We start from the raw sequence: 23,328 nt of genomic DNA, 5'->3' as shown, positions 1-23,328 counted from the left end.
GCTAAGGGAAAGAAAACGTTCATATCTTTGCAGAGAACAAGAAGATATGACATTGAGCAAAGGGTCTCTGCCTGACACAGAAACAGTGTGGCACAAGTTTTTGCAAAAAGAAAGACGTTTCTTGTAGAGTTGACCAGCAAGGATGTCAGCATCAGAAATCTCCGATCTGCCTCTGTAATCACTTGATGTAGGGAGATTCATGGAAAGCAGCAGTGAGGAAGCTGTTTGTTGATTCGATGGCAAGAAGGGAGAGTTCTAAGATTCTTCTGAGCTGAGCTGACGTAGAGGGCCATCTCATCTCTTTATGAGTAACATGTTCTTTTTTTCAGAGAGGATTTATGTTCTGTGTGGAGGATTTTGAGCTTGTGATGTCAAACGGTTGACCTGAAAAGCTGGCTACTTTTGTGCACATGTATTCTTGAAACGCCTATTCCAAACCATGTTTGAGTTGATTCTGGAGGCTCTTCCTGAAAAACAACTTGAAGACTTTGTCATTAAGGAATTATGTCTCTGTGTGTCCAAATGTTACCCACTTTCAGGTACAACTTGCAGCCAGGCATCTAGGCTAAACTCCTAAAGAGAAAGGAATGTTCGTCACCCTATGTCTTGATGTTCACTTTTTAAAAGTTAAACAGGAAGGTTAAAGAACCCAAGGAAAGACACTGCTAGAATGTAAAAGTGAGTAGTCTTTTATTCAGGTTTTAAAAGGATTTGTGTCCATGTCAAAGAGACAGAGCAAGGATAATAGGGAGGCGTAGCGGTAGGGCATGATAGCACATGCCTACAATCCCAGTGCGCTGGGAATCTGAGGCTGGAAGATCACAAGTTGGAGTCTAGTTTGGGCAATGTAGTTAGTTAGGAAAATGCTGTCTCAAAATAAAAAATGAAAGAGTGCAAAACCCTGGGTTCAATCCCAGGTACTTGAAAAAAAAAAGTAATGATGGGAAATTTTTTTTAGTTTCAGAAGTGTGTGTGTGTGTGTGTGTGTGTGTTGCTTGTCCGTGTCTCTTCTAGAAATTCACCAAAAAGAAAGATGGAACTCAATACATTTCAAAATTTTTAAGAATCAAGTGGAAAAATGAATTGAAATAATAATTTTCATATTTTAAATCCATGGAAAGTTATTTTTAATTTTCTCATTACCATTTCATTCGTTGAAATCAGGGTGTGGAATTTTGTCACAGACAAACTTATGTATTCTTCTGAGTTCCATTATGTAGCTCATATTTCTGCAAAAGAAAGAAAATTGGACTTTTAATTCCCAGTACTTTTATGTGACCTTATTTAAAGATAACGGTCTTCACAGAGAAAATGAAATTCAAAGAAGGCTTTTAGGGACTTCTTCATAAAAGAAAGAAAAAGGTTGGACAGAATAAAAAATACAAGTGGAGAAAAATCAATATGAAGAGGTGCAGAGAAACAGGTAGAGTCCTCCATATGTGATCCAAGGTGAGAGGCCTACAACAGATCCTTTACCTGTAGTGCTCAGAAGGAACCAATTCTCCCAGTGACTTGATTCCAGACAATAAATTTCTGTTTTGTAAGATGCCTATTTGATATGTCTTTGTTATGGCAGCTCTACAAATTTTTTATGTTCCTTTCATTATATAGGAATCATTGATTTCCAACCAAATCACTAATTTCTAATGGTATGAAAACACTGCTAACTTTCAGTTTAGCTGTCTTCTGTATTTGTATACTGTCTAAAAGAGATAACTGTGTAGTAGAAAACTGATTTTTATTTTCAGCATCTCAGTGTATTCCCAGTAACATTTTTCTAGCTACTGTTGGCTGAGAGAGAAGTGGGTTTTTATCATTGCAAACATAATTGTGAGTGTCAGTGCAGTCTGTCTATAAGGAAATGCAGCTACACCGATACAGGTGAGGCATTCATCTTTAGAAACACAGTCCAGGTTCTAAATTAGGAAAAAATACCACCTTGGCTACTTATGGATCTTTTTGTTCCTCATTCAACTTTTAAAAAGGATTAAGTGTGAAATGTTAAACCATATGGGGCCTAGTTGCTTTACTATTGTGATGATTTATGACTTCCTTATAAAGCTTGTCTACTAATAAACACATGGTTTCTATTGGTATTAAAAAGTAATACTTTATAAGTGTTCTCTGGAAGTGATAACCGCTGAAGAGTATACACTGTGGGAGAAAAGACTGTTTACCCCTTGCATAACTCATGGCTGAGAGCCCCATAAAAAAAGACAAACAAGAGAAGAGCGTAACACATTTATTTCTTAATGTAAGTTTTGCACCATACGGGAGTCTTTGAAAGTGAATGCTTAAAGAAGCAAGGAAATCTACTATTTTCATTTGTACATTTAATGAAGAGTGGATGGTGTGTTGAAGTAAGATTGGACAAAAGAGATGTAATGGTAATCGAAGGATGAGGATTTAGAAAGGTGTGCATGTTCAGATTCTTCTTGACATCTGTGTATCTTCCGAAATGAGTATATAACTTTCCTCTAGGTACTTTAAAGGGAAAGCTGTGAAATGAGAAGTTTAGGACTTTGTTTCAGGAGATCAGCTAGGCAGGGTTTCTTGGCCTTATTTGAAGAAGGAACAAGAAAAAGAGAGATCTTGCTCCTGCTGTTTTCTCAGATTGGAAGGTGGCACGTTTTGGGGTAGCTTGTCATGAATTCCATCCCCACAATAATAACCTCCGTTAGGGAAAGGAACGAACTGCAGACACAGAAGGGCCACAAACCCTTAACAGTGTGGTGAGCAACGATTGTGAGGCCTCCTCTGTGCTGTGGTTGAAGAAGGAATTCCTTGATTGTTCCTTATTTTTATAGTTGTTTATCTCGAGGAATTATCTTGTCTGTAGTTTCCTGTGGCCCCTACGCCTCACTTCTTAAGGTATCATTACTCATGTCAACTCAGGAATACACACTCCTTGCAGCTTTTGCAATGTTTGTAACTTGATTTTTATGTATGAAAGCTGAAAATGTCTAAAGATTTTGTAGAATTTTATTCTTGCTAAAACTTGAAAAACATCCTGTATACTTGCTTCTAGTCAGTTTATAGCCAGACATAATATCCAGTGTTCCTTTCTGATTTTTAAGTTCTTTATTTATTTATCTGTTCAATGCCTGCGTTTATCTCATTGTCATAGAGGGTAACTTCAGGATTAGATGATGAGTATTGTTTAAAGCTCCTTCTTTCCATTTTTGTCTCATATTCTGGTGACATCTAGAAGCAGACCCTTTTCAAATATTGGAGGCTCTTAACCTCTGCAGCAAGTAACAGCATACATACATCAGTAATAAACAGATGGGAACTTTTATGGGCCAGGGCCAGGATTGGTACAAAACACTTCCATTCGCATGCTGTTGGCTAGCCAAATCCATAACTACACCTAACATTAGCAAGTCTGGGAAATGAAATGCCTGTGTACCCTAAAGACTTGGACAATGAATAACTAAGACAGAAATTTCCACAGGTACATCACGATTGTGTTCCAGAAATTTGAATGAACACTTTAGCAAGACAAATCTGAACATGATAGGGTAGTTTGATTTCCCTTTTCATCTGACCTTTCTTTCGCTCTCTGTTTTTGCTGTTGTTTTTTTTTTTACATCATTCTTGTCCTAGGTCTTCCTATCCTAGATAGTCCTATCACCACTACATTTCTGTCAGTGGTGCTTCCTGTGTTTGAAGGTTGTTGACAATTCCTCCTAAGGAAGTAGGTGCTACAGGCATTGCTAGGTAGAGATGTCAAGGTGAGGAGAAATAAACAGAAGAGAAAGACAACCATCAAAAAAATGTTGTCCAATTGCCTTTGAAAGGCTTCTTTGATTTCTCTTTTTCTCACTTATTTTTTGTGTTTCACAAAAAAAGTATTTTCTTCATGCTTCTGTGTGGTGCTCTGAGCTATTACTATTCCCCAGTGATGATCACAATTACACATTACAATCATGAGAAATACTCACTGATATAAGAAGCAAAGTTATAAAAGTGTAAGCTGAATAATGCAGTCTAATAAACAAAATATATTTGCTCTTTTTCCCTGGTTCCTGACTTTGAGCTTCCAAATTGCTTGGCCTTTCTAGGAATGTCTTTCATTATTCATACCTTTCAGTCATACTTGATTGTACTAGCTAGGTGATTCAGGAAGATCCCCTAGATAAGCTTGTCTGGATGGGGAGGCAGGAAAAATATATCACATGATTCGAAAGTTGAAATTTTCATCCTCACCCTACACTTCCAGGGAGGGAAATGGGCCTGGGGGTTGAGTTCAGTTGCTTTGCAGATGGTTATCATTCTTAGATAATGAAGTCTCCTTTAAAAACTCTACAAAATCTGCCTGATATAGTGGTATGTGCCTGTAATCCCAGCATGGGAATGGAGGATCACCATGAGTCTGACTCTATCCTAGGCTACAAAGCAAGTTCACAGCCAGCCTGAACTTCATAGAAATGATCTGTCACAAACAAATAGACAACACCAGGCTCCGAGAGCTTTCTGCTTGAATGTATCGAAACTCCCATTCTTGCCACAGGAGACAGTGAGCTTCTAGACTTTTTTTCTAAGAACCTTTTCATTTGCTATTTATTTATATTTTTACAATAAAATGGCAGTGTAGTGCCTCCGTACAATCTTGTAAGTTGTTTAGAGGGTTATTAAACCCAAAGGGGTGATGGAAGCCTCAGATTTGTCGCTGGGTGGGCAGAAATTTTTAGAAACAGAAACACTTGGGATTTCTGCTGGTATTTGAAGTGAAGACAGATTGTGAGATTAAGCCCCTTAACCCGTGAGGCCTGTGCCAACCCCAGGTAGCAGGTGTCAAGCTGGGTGGCATCGTAGGCCATTGAGTTGCTGTCATGAAGAATGGTATCAGAATGAAAATAACCATGTCTCATGACTTATAGTTTATGTACAATTTCTATAGTACACGTATAAGAACAAAATGATACATATTTTACCAGTGATTAGAGATATTTTTAGGAGAAATAAACTGAGAACATTAAAGTTATTTTCTTCAAAATATTTATCATGCAAAAAAAACTTTATCATGCAGCCGGGCATAGTGGCACATGCCCATAATCTGCATACTCCGAGAGCTTGAGGCAGTAAGAATCTGATTTTGAGCTCAGCCTGGGCAACTTAGCCAGACTCTATCTCAAAATAAAAAGTAAATAAATAGACAAAGATCTGGGGCTGTTAATGAAGGCCCTGAGTTCAAGCCTCAATACGGAAAAAAAGTTAGGTAAAAGAAGGTAAAATTTAACACATTTAAATTCAACTAAATAATTACTGAGCACCTACTATGGGCTAAATACTGGGAATTACAAATTGAATAATAATAATTGTATTCACAATTTGAAGAGTGACACCAATATATACAAAAAAACAAACAAAAGCGTATCATCTTATTTTTTCTTTCTGTACAGAAAGCTGACCTACTTTTATTCATAATGTAGGTACTACAGTAGCTTAAGGTTAGTTTGGTACTACCCACCAACACGGGGTTTGATTTTTGATTCATGAGCAAAGGTTCTTATCCTGTTTTAAAGTATTCTGTTTTATCTTTATCCTACAATGGCCCAAAAAGAATTTGAGGAAAATCCTGTCCTGGTTTCTATTTCTTGTAATTGTGGAAAAATATTGCCTGGACCTCCCTCAAAAAGTGATATATTTAATTTATTTGAATAATGATTTTGAATGTGTACCTTTTTCTACCAATTATGTGGGGGGAACTAGGATTTCATAGAACAGGTCTGAAGTCCCACACGAGGCCACAAAGGCCACCCTGTGAGAGCTCCAGGAAGCGTTTCCTCACGGAGGAGTGAGCAGCTCCCTTCCGGGCACAGCTGCCCCTGTGTCTGCGGTGAAGGTGAAAGCATATCAGGTGGCTAAAACCGCTGACATGGAATTGTCGGATGCAGAAAAATAGTGGATTTATATCATTGACTAATTAATTAATTAAATTATTGAAATTTAAATATGCAAAAAATAAGTATGTTGTTAACTAATTATTATTTTTAGAGTCCAATTTTTATCAAACTAACATTTCTTTATACACATATGACATAATAAAGTATAATATAATATAGGAGAGTGACTGTTCACAGAATCCAGTTCCTTTCTTGATAAATTAGCCAATCCCCCCACCAAGAAAAATGCCAACTAGTGTGACGAAAGTAACTTTTGAATATATTGAAATGAGTATCATATTGGACAAGGGCTTTAAATCAACAGTTTCTCTTTTTATTTCCTTCCTACCCATTAATGAGTATGTCTTTCATTATTTGATTCTGTTTTAATAGTTTGCACTTACGTTAGATAAGACTGTATGTATTACAGGTGTGTGCCCCCACGGCTAGCTCAAAACCTAATTTCTCCACTGATATTCCACTTGGACCGGGCTTTCTCCTCTAATTCTTGGCCGAGGATATTTTTGCCATCTTTTTTGCTCCAAAATTTCCCCAGTGGGGATGGTCACCTCTTTCTCTAGAAATTGTGGGTGGCTTTGATTCTTTATCACTAAAGTTGAAGTTTCTGCATTTTGCAGGTTGTTTCGGTTTTCACACCTTCTCCCATCATGGGTATTATTATTGATTTAATCATTTCGCTTATTTTTAGAATTATAAATGTGCTTTATGAATACATCCTTGAGTAGCATTAAGGAATTCAAAATTTTTTATTTGTATTTTAAAATAAATGTATAGAGTAAATTTTGAAGTTTTATAAAATTGCAAGAAAAAACGCTGCTCACAATTTCTCCATATTCTAGTTTAAAGGTACAAATATTATAGAAATGCTCTTGTATAAAAACAAAACTAATAAGATAATGCACATGGAATGATGTGTTATCTTCCTCTTTGCATGAAAACCTCTTTTGGGGCTGAATTATGTCTTCATTTCACTCAGACACTGTCCTCATCAACAGTAGAACATCATAAAAGTCGCTCACAGGATGTAGTCCTGAAATATTTGCTTTTATTTATTTATTTATTTTTTTTGAGACAGGGTCTCACTCTGTAGTTGAGACTGACCTGGAGCTCACTATGTGACTCAGGCTGGTCTCGAACTCACAGCGATCCTCCTGCCTCAGCCTCCCGAGTGCTGGGATTACAGGCGTGCGCCACCATGCCTGGCATATTTGCTTTTAATTCTTTCTCCTCAGGGAAACTATAAATTCTTGCACAGCCAGAACCTTTTCATAATTGTATCCCATTCTAAAAACCTAGCTAGGTGACCGGTATATAGGATGGGGCCCACAAATATAGAGAATATTTAAATTTTAAGAATTATTACAGTGAAAGGCCACAGCATCTTCCATCTCTCTTCAAGTACCCTCCCTCATTCAAGTGCTCTCATCGCATCGGTCTTGCCATTTCCTGAAAGAGTTCTGAATGTTCTCTTGCAGATCTTTAGTAGCTCTGTGATGGCTGCTTAGTGTTCAACATTTACCTTTCGTGATCATTTTGACTTTGGGAAAGAATCAGATGTCACACGGCAGCAGGTCCTGTGAATAAGGTGTACGAGGATGGGATGCACCATAATGTTTTCCGGCCTTCGTGTTATTTGGAAGGCCCTGACTAGCAACACTCGCTGTATTTTTTTTTTAAATCATGCCTTGTGAAGACTCTCATGAAAGACGACTCTCGGAACTCTTTCAGACCCTGGCAAGAAGATGGAAGAAGAACTTTTGAAGGATGTGTGTGTTTGAGGGGGGAGTATTTGAGAGGGGGTTAATGGTAATGTGTCTCCTATTGTAATAAATTTTTACAAATTTAAACAGTCACTGTATATTCAATCAAACCCTTAGAATAGTTCACAGACAAGTCTTTCTTCATTTTACTGTTTAGAATTTTTCCTAAGCCTTTTAATAATCTACAGTAAGTTAGAAGTATTCTATTTTCTTCATTTAACTGTAAATATACATTTATTTAGTTACTATGTCACTATCTGATCTAGTTACTATCTACCCAAGTTACTTTTAAATAATTTATAAACTAGAATATTTCTTCCCTAATTTTAAGTGGTTTGCCTTCCAAAGTCAGAAACCAGAGGTCCTTTTAGTATTGGCAGCTCACATGATTTAGGAAAGTGAATTATATGTAAGAAAAAATGAGTCTGAAAGGAGACAGCTGCTTTCAACTCTGCCAGCTGCTGGCATGATCGATGATTTTCCCAATTTATCACAGGTCAGAAACTTAGACTTTTATATTGTGTTAAAAAGTCAGTAAACTTTAAATAAATTTGTATAGACCCCCCCCAAATAAACAATTCCTCTATAGTTCAGATTTGGACTAATCACTGCCAGGTTATAACCTCCATTCACATGCTATCTTTTTGCAACACAGAGAAATAGACAAATCAAACTGGATGTTTAATACTAAGTATTTGCCATTCATAATTCTTACTTTTTATGTATATAATCTGCACTGGTGAAGTGCTAAGAGGAAAATTAGTCCATCCTTTCCTTTATCAAGTATTTCTTTAAAAAGAATGTGGTTATGTAATATTTTCTTATCAGGATGGGAAGCAATTGCTTGAAATTTGACTTTTTAAATACAACGTTAAAGCCAGGAGGCCTTGAGAAACAAAGTTATAAAAATTGTTTTTTGTTCTCTTTTGTCGTGTAAGGGACATAAAGAATTAAAAGGCAGTAAATAATGAATGCAGCATTATTTACACAAGTAGACTAGGATCACTAGATGGCTATCACAGTTTTTTCAGATTATATAGTGTGTGTGTGTGTGTGTGTGTGTGTGTGTGTGTGTGTATACCTGGGATTAAACTTGGGTCCTTGCACTTGCAAGGCAGGCCACCAAACCACTGAGCTAAATCCCTGGCCCTCATAATATATATTTCGATACTGGTGATTGAACTTGGGACCTTATGCTTGCGAGGCAGGCGGAGGAACCACTGAGCTAAATCCCCCGCCCTACAAAGTACACATGTTTAAAAGAGAGGAGAATTTATTTGCCTAAGGAATTATCTTGAAGTTTATAAAGGAGACTGTAGGAAGAAGACTAGAAAATGAATACGGATTTCCAAGAATTGGCAGGAAGCCGAAACAGAATGATGTCCAGGAAAGAAATCTCTACAATTAGCATATATTTTTTCAAATACCATAAGAAAGTTCATGATGGATAAGTTCTGAGATTTGATTGCCATGTGACTGGACCCACAGGGAAGAACGAAAGAATGTGAAAGAATTATGATTAAGAGCTCAGGGGATAGAAATCCCTAATATGTGCCAATAAAATTCTCAATTTTTTCACCTCCTACACTGTACTGTGAAATGCAGTAATGTTATCATCTAATTCCATATGGTATTGGATGGACACAGATTAGAGGCAACAAAATTTCTGCCAGAAACAAGTTTTTTTTTTTTTTCCAAGAAAGGCATATGTTCATGATAGTGAACCTAACAAAAAGATAGGTAAAACCAAGAGTATCAAAGTGTCTGGAATCTTTACAAAATTATTTAAACATCTGTTTTTTAGGTATTTTCAATAGTTTCAGTTGTTAAGAAAACAGAAATCATCAGTGAAACCTAAGTTGAATAAAGAATTGCATTAGGAAGGAAATGTGGTTTTTAAAAAGGGATTGTAGCTTATTTTTGTACCAGAAACAAAAATAGAAATATCTATTGTATATGGTGAATCACAAGAATTCAAAGAAATACTGAAAAAAGGAAATCTTTTTTTTTTTGAGACAGGGCCTCACTGCATAGTTGAGCTGACCTGGAACTCACTATGTAGCCCAGGCTGGTCTCAAACTCACAGTGATCCTCTTGCCTCAGCTTCCCAAGGGCTGGGATTATAGGCATGCGCCACCACATCCAGCTAAGGAAATCTTGTATAACTGTAACATTACAGTCCTTTCTAGGTCCAGCCCTCCATTAAATAAATCGAATAAGTTGAAGATTCCAATGGACAACGTTTTTATTTCTTGCCTCCTGATAATGAATTTTAAAAGCTTTAAACTATTCAATAATTTCATTCGTACAGGAAAATTTCACTGACCATCTGCATACCATGGCGCTGTATTTGGTACTGATGTAAGAGAAATCAAAAACATAGTCTCAGCCCTCAGTTTATCATCTAGCTGAATCAGACAATAAAGTTTTTAATTGAATAAGGATTTACAGCGTGCAAAAGCATGGGTATAGTAGTCAGTTTATTTCCAAGGGTAAATAGGGAAGGGCTACTTTAAGGTGATAAAGAAAGTCCTCTCTCAGGAAGGTAATGAGCTGCCATGAACTCCAGGGAACCCAATAAAAGCTTGTGAGTCCCATTATAGGACAAGAGAGAGCAATACAAGTCCTTGAGATGATTAATAATTTAGTATATACAAATAATTAATGATGATAGAAAAGAGTATTTATTAAGTACTTGTTATATACACTACTTTTTTATGTTTTATCCTTTTTATTGAAGTAACAAGGGACAGTAGACACCGATAGGATATGTTTGTAAACAGGGAGGTGAGGAGGGGTGAAGGGAGGGCAGGGACAAGGGGAAAAAATGAGAACCAAGACCTGTCATGTAGAGGTACAAGATCCCAGTAATGAATGCAACTGTACTGTCTACCTAAAATGTACCAATAAACTCAATTAAAAAAATTAATGTGCTCCATAATCTCTTGAACTGAAGAATAGTGTGAAAGTAGGTAGTGAATAAAAAATGCTTTTTTAGAAAAAATTAAAGTTACGTTCAAATCACTGAATTTAAAAAATTTTACAAAATGGCTCAGTAGGATTAATCTGAGAGAAAGACATAGCCATACACCCAAGATCATACTTCTTGACCCGCCGAGTTTGTGAAAAGTAGCTTCAAGCTTATTTGCCAGGAGATTTGTGAAAACAAAATTATTTCAGGAAGCAGTGTTGCTTTCCTCACATAAGTCCTGCATTTGTGTTCTCCAAGCCTGTCCAGAAAAGACTGATTGTAGGTTAAACGGAGCTGAGTTTAGGTTTAGGGAAAAAAAAAATTATCAAGATGGTAGTCAGATAAGTGGGCAGCATGAAACAGGATGTCTTAGAGTGACAAAGACTTGATAATGGAAAGTTAATAGATCTAAGACTAGAAAAGTATTGACCCAGTAGCATGTAGGTGAAGGAAAAATAATACTATAGATTATCTGTGGAATGTGGAAATGTGATGAATAGATTGGAGAGGGCTCACAAATGACTAGTCAGTCATTTTTTACCTTGATTGACTATTTAGGAGATGACTAAGTATGATGGTAAATTCACTGTAGTAAAACATGAAATTAAGTTTGCAGGTTGATACTCATAATTAGAGTTTGGAAAAAGCGTGAAAGCCAACACATGGATTTAGAAGTCCTCACTGAAATATTTAAAGCCAAAAAACTAGATGTTTACAGAGTGAGAAAGTAGAGAGAAAGCTGCTGTTGGAATTACACTCTCATTACTAAATCACGGCTGTTCTTAGCATTGATCCCACTTAATTTTTCATTCAATCATTTTATGTCAGCCGAAGTGTACTGAGTGTTCTCAGCTCCTCCGGGTCTCCATCTGTGCCGCCTTTACACACCTCCTGGCTCCCCCTCTCCGCACACAGTTTCCATCGGCACTGACTCCTGAGCCTCTCCCTGCTGCTGTGAAGTCATTTCTACTCTCTTGGTCCAAATATGAACAAATCTGTGATCTGTTCACTTTTACTGGAACTAAATCTGACATTAAACATAAGGAATAAAATTGATAAAAATAAAGATGAGACAAAAACATATAAAGGTATGATTTATCATAATCCTAGTTATCTAGAAGAATAGAATGATAAAGAGGGAAAGTGATCCTTGGTCTGTCTAGAAGATTGCAGGCCAATTAACAGTGGTCACCCACCAAAATCTCTGGAAAAAAAAGATTGCTCGTTTCTACACAATGCTGCAGCAATCTTGCTGCTTTATTCCCTTATCTGAAAAATTGTGTGGCTTCAGAGGTAAACAGAAGAGTTCAAACTAAGGTGATAGAAAACTAGAGACTTCTGGATGTTTACAGGTCTGGATTGGTCTTTCGAAACTGCTAGGACAAATCATCATAGGTAGGGTGGCTTATAACACATTTGTTTCTCACAGTTCTGAAGGCTGAGAAGTCCAAGATCAAGGTTTGGATCATCAAATATATGTGAGGAAGCACTTTCGGGTTCACAGCGGCACATAATGGAGCGGGTTGGGTGTCTATGGACTCTCCCTCCATGACCTAGTCAACTCCACTGCCCAGAAAGGCCACTGTCTGGCATTGTCACCTTTACAGTTAGGGTGGAAACAGATAGAAATCCTATAATGCAGATATTGAAGAGCACAGCATTCACCTACTTGCCTATTTTCTTGTCTTCACAAGTGAAAAGGTTTAAAAGCAAACCTTCGAAGTGTTATAAAACATTATGTGACTTTAGTTGCTTTTTACATTTCATTAAATTACTTTTATTGTGTTTCTTTTACTGTGTCACCTCTTTTATAAAGAATGGAAATATTTATTTATGAAAACATTTGTCTTAACTCCTCAGTGCTTCAGTTAAGAAAAGTTGTTCGTGAAAATTAGAAGCATATATTTTTCACTAAATGTATTGGTACATTTTAGGTATGCAATATGATGTCATTCATTATTGGTAATTTGTACCTTTACATGGAATTTCTTGGTTCTTATTTTTCCCCATCCCCCTGTCCCCGCTTCAAACCCTCCACCCCTTCCTATAAAGAATTAAAAGCATTATACCACAGTGATGTATGCATACCTAAGTTTATAATGGCACAGTTTGTAATAGGTAAAGCTTGGAAACAACCCAGTTACCCTTCAGCTGGAGACTGGACAAAGAACCTATGGTTTCTTTTATAAAATGGAGTACTACTCAGCCATAAAGAATGAGAAACTAGAAACATTTATAGCTAATTGGATGCACATTGGGGCCATACTCATAGTGAAATAAATAGTACAGGTGTAAATACTCTCTTTCTCTGGTGTGGGAAACTAAGAGTATACATAAGGGTCAAAATGTATAACTGATAATGTGAAATAGGAAGAAAAAGTCTAAAGGGCAAGGGGAAGTGGGAGGGGAAGGGGAAGGAAAGAAGGGAAAGGAAGGAATATGGGAAACATATTTAAGGATACAATTTTAGGTGAAGAAATTACACATTTACATGTAATTGTACATTGAAAATACCTTTTAACGTATATGGTAAGCAAATTTGTCTCGGCAAAAATGCATAAAATAGAGGATGCTTACAAATCTTTCTACCTCAAATTTCTAACAGAAAGAACGAGAGAGGGGTTCAAATTTAGCTTTTATGTTTCGACTGCCTTTTGCGGCTGGAAGAGTGTTTAGCATCAGTATGTTGGACACACTTCTATACCAGGTAGGTGATATTTATTTTTCTCTTAAAATGGTTATTTTGTATTTCATTTGATAAATAAGAAATATACTTAAGCTGTTGATTTGACTCGAAGTAATTTAGTATTTCATATTTAATGACAAAAATGCTCCTATGAAATAATTCTATAAAATATAATTTTAAAGTCATTTATAGATATTATTTTAGGCATTTGTTGATCTCAGTGCCCTATGATGGCTTTTGTGACATTCTAATACATTTTTGTATTATTCTAAGAAATGACTGTTTTTTAAAAAAATAAAAATAATAATTATGTTAAAAATAAAAAAAACATTCCTCCTAGTATACAATTTTTCTGGATTTGAAATAATTTACCAAATGTCAATACGGTGATACACTAAGGGCCTTTTGGTATCTCATAATTATTGTTTAATTTAGTAAAATATAAAAAACATTTTTACAACAAGAATAAACCATTAAGTTTTTTCCCGAGTGCCAAGTTAACATTATCATAACTAAAAGGTTCATGGAGATGCTGTTTCACGCAAACATAATCTTTTATTGGTTTCTGCCAGTAACTGAAGAGCAGTAATATTTCATACTGTCTGATTAAAGTAATCAGACAATCTCTAAATATTTCCATTAAAATGAAAGAGATCTTCAGAGGGATTTAAATCATTTTGTAACAGTAATCTCAAATTAAGCACTTCAGCATTTTATTGCTTCTACTCTTTCTCAGTTTATATTTATACTCTTCTACAACTGCTTGACTGAATAAACTAATCCAAAGACAGTTAAAGCTTTTCTGTGGGCCTCTGGGCTAATTTTGCCTACGAGGGAGCCCCTAGCAATGTCAGGAACCATCTGCTTATGCCAGATGAGAGCCGGAGCAAACACAACAGAGGAGAATAAACATTCCCATTTTCCCCGAAGTTTCCAGACACATTATCTGGACTCTCCGGGAGGCAGAACTCCAACCCCAGACATCATTACCATATACACACATGTTTCTAGTGTCTTAAAGCCGGAAAAGTGTTTTGCAGAATTGGAAAGATTTACTTCCGCTTCATATTTCCCCCATATGTCATCTTATAAATAGAGATACAGGAACCTAGGTGCTTTGTAAGCTTCTACAGAAACAGTAACTGAGAACTATGGCTTTTAAAGGTTTTGAATAATCACAGAGTAAGCATTATATTTTTCATTTCAGTCTAATACATACTTGCATGTTTGTATGTGCATATAACTAAGAAAAAACTCAATATGAAATGCTTATGTTTTTCCATATTATTTTATCTTAACGAAGTGTAATTGGTTTCACTGAAAAATTTGCTGGCCGTAACTTATGACTTCATTGTATGACTTGTTTAAAAGACGACAATTAAACAGAGATTTAAGATTTAGTAAAATCTAGAAAATAATTTCTATTCAGGGAGTTTGAGAGATCATTAATGGCTCTTGTACTATTGAGAGTGATTTTAACTCATACTTTCATTAATTTCATACTAATATGCAGTCTGTGTCTATTATAAAGACTGTGCTTATAGCTTTCAAATTTTCAAGTAGGTAAGACAATCTGTCATTCCAAGCTAATGTGATGATTGAAGTTTAAAAGGCTCCAGTTCAGCAACCAGTGGCTTGGAAAAAGAATATATGTTATAATTAATGATAAACATAGTTGAGATGTTTACTTTGCTAGCATAGAACTTAATTCTAAGAAAAAATTTCTTTGTACATGTAGTTTAATTATTTTACAATACTCATTTGAGTTTTTAGTTTTTGTCATGAAAATGCATAAAGTATTTTATCACGATTAAAATACATTTCAAATTTAAGTATTTTGAGATATTTCTAAGTATCTAGATTTCCTTATGAATAACGTAACCATACATGTTTAAGATATTGACAAGATGGATTTTCATTGCCCTCCTTATGGGAACTTAAAGACGTGTTAGTAGTAGAAGTCATCTCTTAAAAACTTAGGTGTTCACATTCATAGCTATTTTATATATTTCGTATGTATACTGTATCCATGTTTTGCTTATATTACAGTCTTTTGTGAAGGATTATATGATTTCTATCACCAGACTTCTGTTGGGACTGGACACAATACCAGGATCGGGGTTTCTTTGTTCTGTAAGTTAATAATCTCTGAGTAGAAGATTGTTCTGAGAGAAAGTTCTGAAAGCTTATCTACCACATGCTTTGAGTGATACTTCTAGAATCGCACGTTACTCTTTCTAATGCTTGGCCAACTAATTACATCTGAGACTTTACAATTGAATTAACACATTTTCAAGGATAATATAATTTTAAAATCAATACTAGAAATAGAAAATAGTCATCTTGCATAAAATGCAAAAAAAGTGTTCCTTTTTCTAGTTAGCAGTTTGAAACAGAGGTTTAGACTTAAAGTGATACACTCTCCAGGAAAACATTGCTGTCAGAGTTTAAAGCACTTGGTATGTGTTTTTCTGAGATGAACCATTGTTAGGTGTCCCAGGGTGGCCTTTTACTCCTGGGCTGAGTCCTTGCTGACACACCATCCTGAGTTCCTGGCACTACAGGCTTGACCCCTTTGTACAAGAGTACACCATATCCGAGTGGGTTGAATGATTTACTAACAGTGATACAAATAGCATTGAATTCACATTTTCTGTGTTCATTCTTCTGCACCTCTCTTTCGATATGACTGCTATTAGAAAATTAGGTGGCACATTTTTTTGGTATTGGAGTGTCTTCGGTGCCCTTTACTGTTTAGCAACCACCAAACTCTGTCCACTAAATACCACTAGCAGCCTCGAGTTATTATAACATTTATAAATGTCTTCATATGTTTTAAAACACCTGCTAGTTAATTACTAGCATCCTATCATCTACCGATTTGGACTTACATAATTTCATATTGCTCAAAATTGAATATTTAAATGTTTTGAATATTGATGAACTCCCAGGATAATTTGAGGCAGAATACAGTTAACAAATTTAATATATACATAAGCACTTATACTTGAAATTTCAAAATATTAGTAAATCGTGCCTGTAAGAAGTGAAAAATAACCAGTTTCTATTTCTTAAATGTTTATATTGCAAATAATTCTTATGTATTATAGATGAAAATCACTGAGGATGACTTATGGATCAGAACTTATGCCAGACTTTATCAGAAGCTGTGTTCTTCTACTGGAGATGTTCCCATTGGAATCTACAGAACTGAGTGTCAGAAACTTACTACGTCTGAGGTTTGGAAATATCTAAGTATTCCTGTTTGGGGATTTACTCTTCTAAACTTGGGAACTGATTTCTGAAAGATTCCATAGAAAGTGAAAGGTACTGCTCTCTAAATACACAGTGATAATTTTCAAAAACTGAAAACTTTTCTCAACTGTCCACTAAACTATTAAAATATCATTGGTTAAAGGACTTCAATAGATGCCACCTGCCTTGCAACTGCAAGGTCCCGAATTCAATCCCTAGTACCCAGCAAAAGAAGGGGTTCAGCAGAGCTAGTGGACAGTGGTCTGTGGAAGGTTTTGTAGATTTATGTTTAGCCGTGTTTAGAATATTGTTGAGAATCAAGTGTATTCTAAATAATCTTGAGATTCTAGTATATAAGGACAATTCTCAAGCAACTTAGACTTCGAATACATTCTCCAATTATATGTGTATTTGAAAGGAAGTGAAACACAGGAATTTCTAATATGGAAATACATAATTCTCAATCTCTATATTAATGACAACTCCAAAGCCAAAAGAAAATGCTAGAGTAGTGCCTAACCTTCCAGAAGAACTCCCAGTAATTTTAATAGCAAATTAGAGCAATGAATATACACAAATTTGCAATGGTAGCAGTTAACTCATATCCATGTTTTGATTTGATCACATCATGTGCTGTATAGTTTTTATACCCTTAATATAACATCACCTTAAAAATTAGATTATTTTGTGATAAATACAGCATGTTAACAACACTTATAATATTATTTGATTTAAATTACAAGGTATATTTCTGAGTTATTTTTCTTTTCAAGATACCACATTTATTGTGAATCACAAATTTTAGTTAACCATTATATTATTGCTGTCTTAGGCAAAATTACTTGGACCATGAAGCTCAAGTCAAGCATGCCCTTCAGGAGTACATGTAATTCTTTAACCATTTTGTGGCAAAATTCAACAAAGTTGCGCATAGAATAAAAGAGCTTTATAGAAAATATAAAGGTAATAGGGTTGATTTTTATATCCTTGTTAAAATTTATAGTTTGCCATTTATACAGGTGGATATTGGGGCCAGCAGGAAATAATTTAATTTTTCTAAGGAGTTTTGTGGTGGTTTCATTGCACCTTCTGTGATGCTAAGTGATGTTTGATGCCATCTCGCTTGCTGAGTTCAAGATTTTCCCTGTAGTTCACACTACAAAGAGCCGTCCTGTCAGAGAAAAATCAGGAATGACTGACTACGGAGCAATACCTGATATCGAAATGTGTGAGGTGGTTTGCCAGATATGCCTGAACTTTTAAGAATATTGGATTCCACCATAATTTGATTTTACTTCAGGAGGAGACAAGCGCTTTTACAACTAAGCAATTAAGCATTACCTCGATCTGTTAGAGCTTCTGTAATAAAATGATGTAGACTCAGTGACTTATGAAGATAAGAAATTTAATTGTTACAGTTCTAGGGGTTGGGAAATACAATACCAAGGACCCAGCTGAGCATGTGTCTTGTGAGGTCTGTTGCTTCCTAGAATGTCTTCCTATCACTGCATCTCACTTGAGGAGGAGCCAGGAGGGGGTGTTTCTACAAGATAACCTCTTATCCTAATCACCTTCCAAAAGCCCCACATCCAAATACCATTACTTTTGTTTTTGTTGTTGAAGACACAAACTTTCAGTTTATAACAACCCACTTTTTATTTGTCAATGATGAGCACAAAGATTTCCGTACAGTTTTGTTGTATTTTTATATATAGTTTTACTGAATTTCAATATAGTGAATTCTGCTCTTGATCACATCAATATTCATATCAGTAGTTCATTATTATTTAAATAACTATTATGCCTGTAGAAATTTTAGACATCAGATAATCAAAAATCTACATTGTAACCCAGGAGTATTTGACTTTACATTTAAATTTACATTTTTTTTCCCTGCCTATCATAGTAAATATCTTCCCAGTAAAATGCCCATAGTTTCCCAAACCTCAAGCTTATAAAAAACACACACACATGATTGGGAAACTAAAAGGAATCTGAGATTTTCTGTATTTGATTCCTATTTTTCTGTATTTAATTAATCATTTGACAAGCATATTCTTAAAATTTTATATCTTGGCTATTTTAGAAAATAAGCAACAAACAAACATGAAAATGTAGGATCATCTAACATGTTTTCCAGCAGAATATAAAGTCAGGGAAATTAATATAACTCTGTGTTTAACATTCACTAACTGGAACAGTTCAGCCTGAATTCTAATCTTATGCTCCTGTCACATAAAACAAAAATAACAATATGTTGAGTTATATGGTAACTATTGTCTAATAGATGAAAGAACATAAGTTTGTCCTGCAAAAACATTTATTCTTCCTTCCACTTATTAATTGATAAGCATAAGAGGCTTTTAGTTATGATGAGCAGTATCTACCATCAATTATAGTTTCACGAGATGCAAAAGTATTATTAAAATGATTTTCCCTTAGGTAAATATTCTATTTTTAAAACAGCAACAAAAAACATACAGAAGAAAATGGAACATCAATTTATTTTTAACTCACTGAAGACACTGTGAAGATAGAAACATTCTATTCTTTCTGATTGTTTAAAAATAGAGTAAGACAAGGTTTAGCTCAGTGACACTGCACCTGTCTTACAAGTCCAAGATCCTGAGTTTGATCTCCCGTAGCAAAAAGAAAAGAAAAGAAAAAAAAAAAAAGAGTCCTTAGTGGAGAGCCAGTGAAATGACAGTCAGCTCATATATCCTATCATCTTTCTTAAACATCAGGTAGTTTTGAAATTCAAAGAAGTTACCATTGTCTCAATGCCGATTTTACCTTGCTTTAATTGAAGACAAACATTTAGTAGGTGGAAACTTCCTTCTTTAATTAGAATTGAGAAGTCAAATATATTTTTGCTTAGGTATCTGTCAGATCCTTTTTGTCCCATGTAGTTCAAAAGCTGTTTACTGTCTTTTTAATATTGAAAGTTTATTCCAGAGGTAGTGTATGGACTAGGGGACATAGGACACGGTTGAGAGATAAAAGTACAATGCTGAATTCTAGGTACTAAAGGAAAAGATATATTCTGTACACTTTATTTTTCAGCTGCAAATTGGAAGTCTTCCCTAGAAAAAACTCTGCCCAAGCCAAGTAGAAAGGCCTAAAAATAAACATGGGAGATATTAAAACCCCAAACTTCTAATTTTCTAATCCAGTCAGTCTAATACATAGTCTAATTTATAAAAACATATACGTTCATCCTATAAATTTTTTTAACTGATCATTTATTAAAAATGAGTATAAGAAATTTTACGATCTTGTAATCCCCATAAATATACAATAGAGACCTCTCTCAAAAGTCCCAGTTTATTAGTTTCATATCTTAAGTATGAAAACAATTAACAATTTCCTATCATCTCATGAAAGCTTCTGATATGAAAGGCAGACTCCAAAATAAAACATCAGGAAAAAAAAAATACTTGTAGGAAAGATAGATTGCTGAGAGAGAAGAAATTTAAAAACACAAAATAAACATGCACTCCTAGCTATTTACCCCAAAGAAATGTATGCATATATTTATACTAGTATCATTACTAGTAATAGCTCAAAATTGAAAAAAACCCTAATGTCCTTTAACTTGTGAATAAAACTGTGACAAAAATGTGATCATTCTTATAAAGGAGCGCTATTTGGGAACAGAAATAAACTGCTTATACGTGCTGTAACTTGGATGAATCTTAAAAACATTATACTAAATTAAAGACACAAGAGACCTATATTATACGATTTTATTCATATGAAATGCCCATAAAAAGCACCTCTGTCGAGATCAGTAGGAAATTAGTGGTTGTGTAAAGTAGAGGGTAGTTGGAATGGAGATTAAATTGATGATTACGTGAGAATTAACTGGCTGAGTAGAGTGATCTCAAACTGACTTACAGTGATGGTTTGCACAATTTGTTAGGTTGACTAAAATAACTTTGAGTCTATGGCCATACCACCCTGAAGGCGCCTGATCTCATCCAAAATAACTTTGAATTTAACACTTGGGATAGGTGAATTACATAGCATGTGAAATGTGTATCAGTCAAGTTATGTAACGTAAAGCTATAATTAATATGATAGAAGATCTGAGATAGTAGAAGAATGAAAAAATAGCAGGAAAATGTGTCTTAACAAAACATTAATAGAAGGGCTGGGGTTTTAGCTCAGTGTCTCCCAAGTGCAAGGTCCTGAGTTCATTCCCAGGTACTGGGAAAAAAAAAATCGAAGTAATCTGATATTAAACACGTAATAACAGAAGTGAAAGAGCTTCTTACATAAAGCTGAGAAAATTGCGGATTAAGTAGTGCAAGCACTCAAAACAGAAAATAGTGAAATCATATAAGTGACTTACAGGGTCTAAAATCTGAATCGTAACATTTCCAGAAAGAGGAAATGAAACAAAATTGTAATAATTCCAGAATAGAAGCACATCAATTTCTGTCTTATGTACCTCCTTGTCACTGGAACAAAATGCCTGAGACCCGTAATTTGAAGGAGGAGAGCTTTACTTTGGCTCACAGTTTGTGGAGGTTTCCGTCCACTGTCAGCTGGTTCCAAGGGAGGAGAGCATGGCAGAGGGGCATGGCCGATGGGAAGATGGCGGAGGGGCAGGTGAAAGAGTGAAGGGAGGAGAGGGAGGGAGGAAAACCCTTCTAGGCTCTTCCCCCAGTGGCCCACCTCCTAAGAGCAGGTCACCTGTAAACTCTATAATCCAAATACTTTTCACAAACCATTTCTATGCTGCTTTTCATAAACTGTGCCTAATGAGGCTTTGGAGAGGACATGTAGATATCAGCCATAACTGCTTGCAAATGGAAACACCACCAAGTGCCTCTAACAATAAATTAAAATAGACTCCTATAGAGGCATAGTGTCATCAAATTTCGGATCCTTGAAGAAATGGAGAAGATTCTAAAAGCTTCCAGAGAAATGAGGCTGAGACTGCAGATACAGGTCACATTCAAAGCTAGTGCCTGGGCTTTTAAACAGCGATACTGCAAGCCAAAAGAAAATGGAGAAATATCCTTCAGATTTGGAGGGAAGAGTCTGAGGCAAGACTCCATGCTCAGCCAAAGCTATCAAAGTTGTGTAGAAAAAAATCATCTTTCAAATATGAATAGTCTCTAGAATAATTGATAGATAGCCCCCCCCAACCCACCCAAACACAGAATAAAGTGGGAGTGCATGCAGTGGATGGAAAATCGGTGTGGAGGAATCAGGGTCCAGTCATATAGAAATATGCTATTGTATGTTTTCATGTAAAGAAAGTTGTAAACCATTAGATTCTCTGGGTTTGAAAGACAAGATAAAGGAAGCATAAGGACCCATGTTCCTTGTAGGAGACAAAGAAGAGCTGTATTTTCCTCCACAAATCTTTACTCACCGTTCTTAAAGCCAAAACTAAAACGTTGCCGAGTTCATTTGGTATTAAAACTTGATGCGAGCTGTATGAGATTATTTGTGTTTACGTATTCAATTTGTAGAGAACATTTATACTCTTCATCGCAGCAACATTAATGTTTTTATTCTAAAATACCTCCAGTCCACACTGGGGGGATTATGTACCATACAGATTAACGTGTAATATTATCTTTTGAAAATCAGAAAAATTCTGAATAAATAAATAAATATATACACTTCTGTTTTTTAATGAAAAAGTAAAATTTCATTTACTTCCTGTTTTTCAGTGTACTGAAAATTTCATTTGCTTGAAATATGCTACAGTCCATGAAAATTTTACTAGAGAAAAAAGTCATTTGTAAAGCACATTAAACTACTAACATTTTAATAATGGAAAACATTATCCTGATTACTGGTCACCTTTTTAGTCAATAGATTTTGTAGCTTTTAAAAATGCACATTGTAGAATAATAACTGATTTTGCCATCTCTCTACCAAAAAAGAGAAAGTAACATTTTAGACATATTATTAAAATAATTTCACACATTTATAAAATCTCATTAATACATTTATTAATTTAATAAATCTCATTAATAAATTTGTAAGGATTAAGATAAAATATTTTCAAAAATTCTAGCTGATTGTTTTCTGAAAAATTTATTCCACAATGCTACATTGTTGGGAAATCTGGGCTAAATGTCTCCAAGTTGCCCCAAATCAAAAGTTTATTAGGCATTTCTTGTATTTTTAGGAATACTTATAATCAGTTTTGTTTTATGCTTTTAGCAGTACCAGATATTATGATAGAGTTGAGTTACATTACATCAGTATAATTTAACATTTTATTTATTTCCATTTTTAAATTAATATATATTTCTGAGAACAATGGAGTGAGATAGTATGATTTTTTTTGTTTTGTTTTGTTTTGTTTTTTGGTACCTGGGATTGAACTCGGGTCCTTGCGCTTGCAAGGCAGGCCACTGAACCGCTGAGCTAAATCCCTGGCCCGATAGTATGATTTTTATACTGCCTAAATACTGTATTATTATTGGGAAAAACAATTTTTAGATGCTACAACCACTGAGAAAATTCAGAATAGTTTTTCAACTTCATTACCTTTATATGTAAGAGCAAACATCAGTATTAGTAGTATATCAGAAAGTAAAGGTACCGGTACAGATAGCAGTACCAGTACTGATTGACTACAGGTAATTATGTCAAATATTTCTTTATGAATGTAGTAGTTTCATAAGCTGTGAGTTATTTTATTATCTTCTACTAGCATTTTTTCTATCAAAACTTGCAATGATTTTTCATGCAAAAAAAAATCTGAAAATAGCAAAT

The 23,328-nt window shown here is 35.1% G+C and overlaps 1 protein-coding gene across 1 annotated transcript in view; it reads left to right on the top strand.

Annotated features, from left to right (window-relative positions):
* The window catches only part of Kcnt2 (potassium sodium-activated channel subfamily T member 2), a 253,856-nt gene that overhangs the window by 205,398 nt on the left and 25,130 nt on the right, over positions 1-23,328 (top strand). The window contains exons 23-25 of the mRNA XM_033762145.1: positions 13,246-13,347; positions 15,376-15,459; positions 16,437-16,565. Of these exons, the coding sequence (XP_033618036.1) occupies positions 13,246-13,347; positions 15,376-15,459; positions 16,437-16,565 (315 nt within the window). The remainder of the gene's footprint in view (positions 1-13,245; positions 13,348-15,375; positions 15,460-16,436; positions 16,566-23,328) is intronic.

This window comes from Fukomys damarensis, unplaced genomic scaffold (assembly GCF_012274545.1).
Source record: "Fukomys damarensis isolate Sample0158 unplaced genomic scaffold, DMR_v1.0_HiC HiC_scaffold_11, whole genome shotgun sequence".
NCBI classification, from domain to species: Eukaryota; Metazoa; Chordata; class Mammalia; order Rodentia; family Bathyergidae; genus Fukomys; species Fukomys damarensis.
The sequence above is the reverse complement of the archived record's forward strand: the minus strand, read 5'-3'. Positions and strand labels throughout refer to the sequence as shown.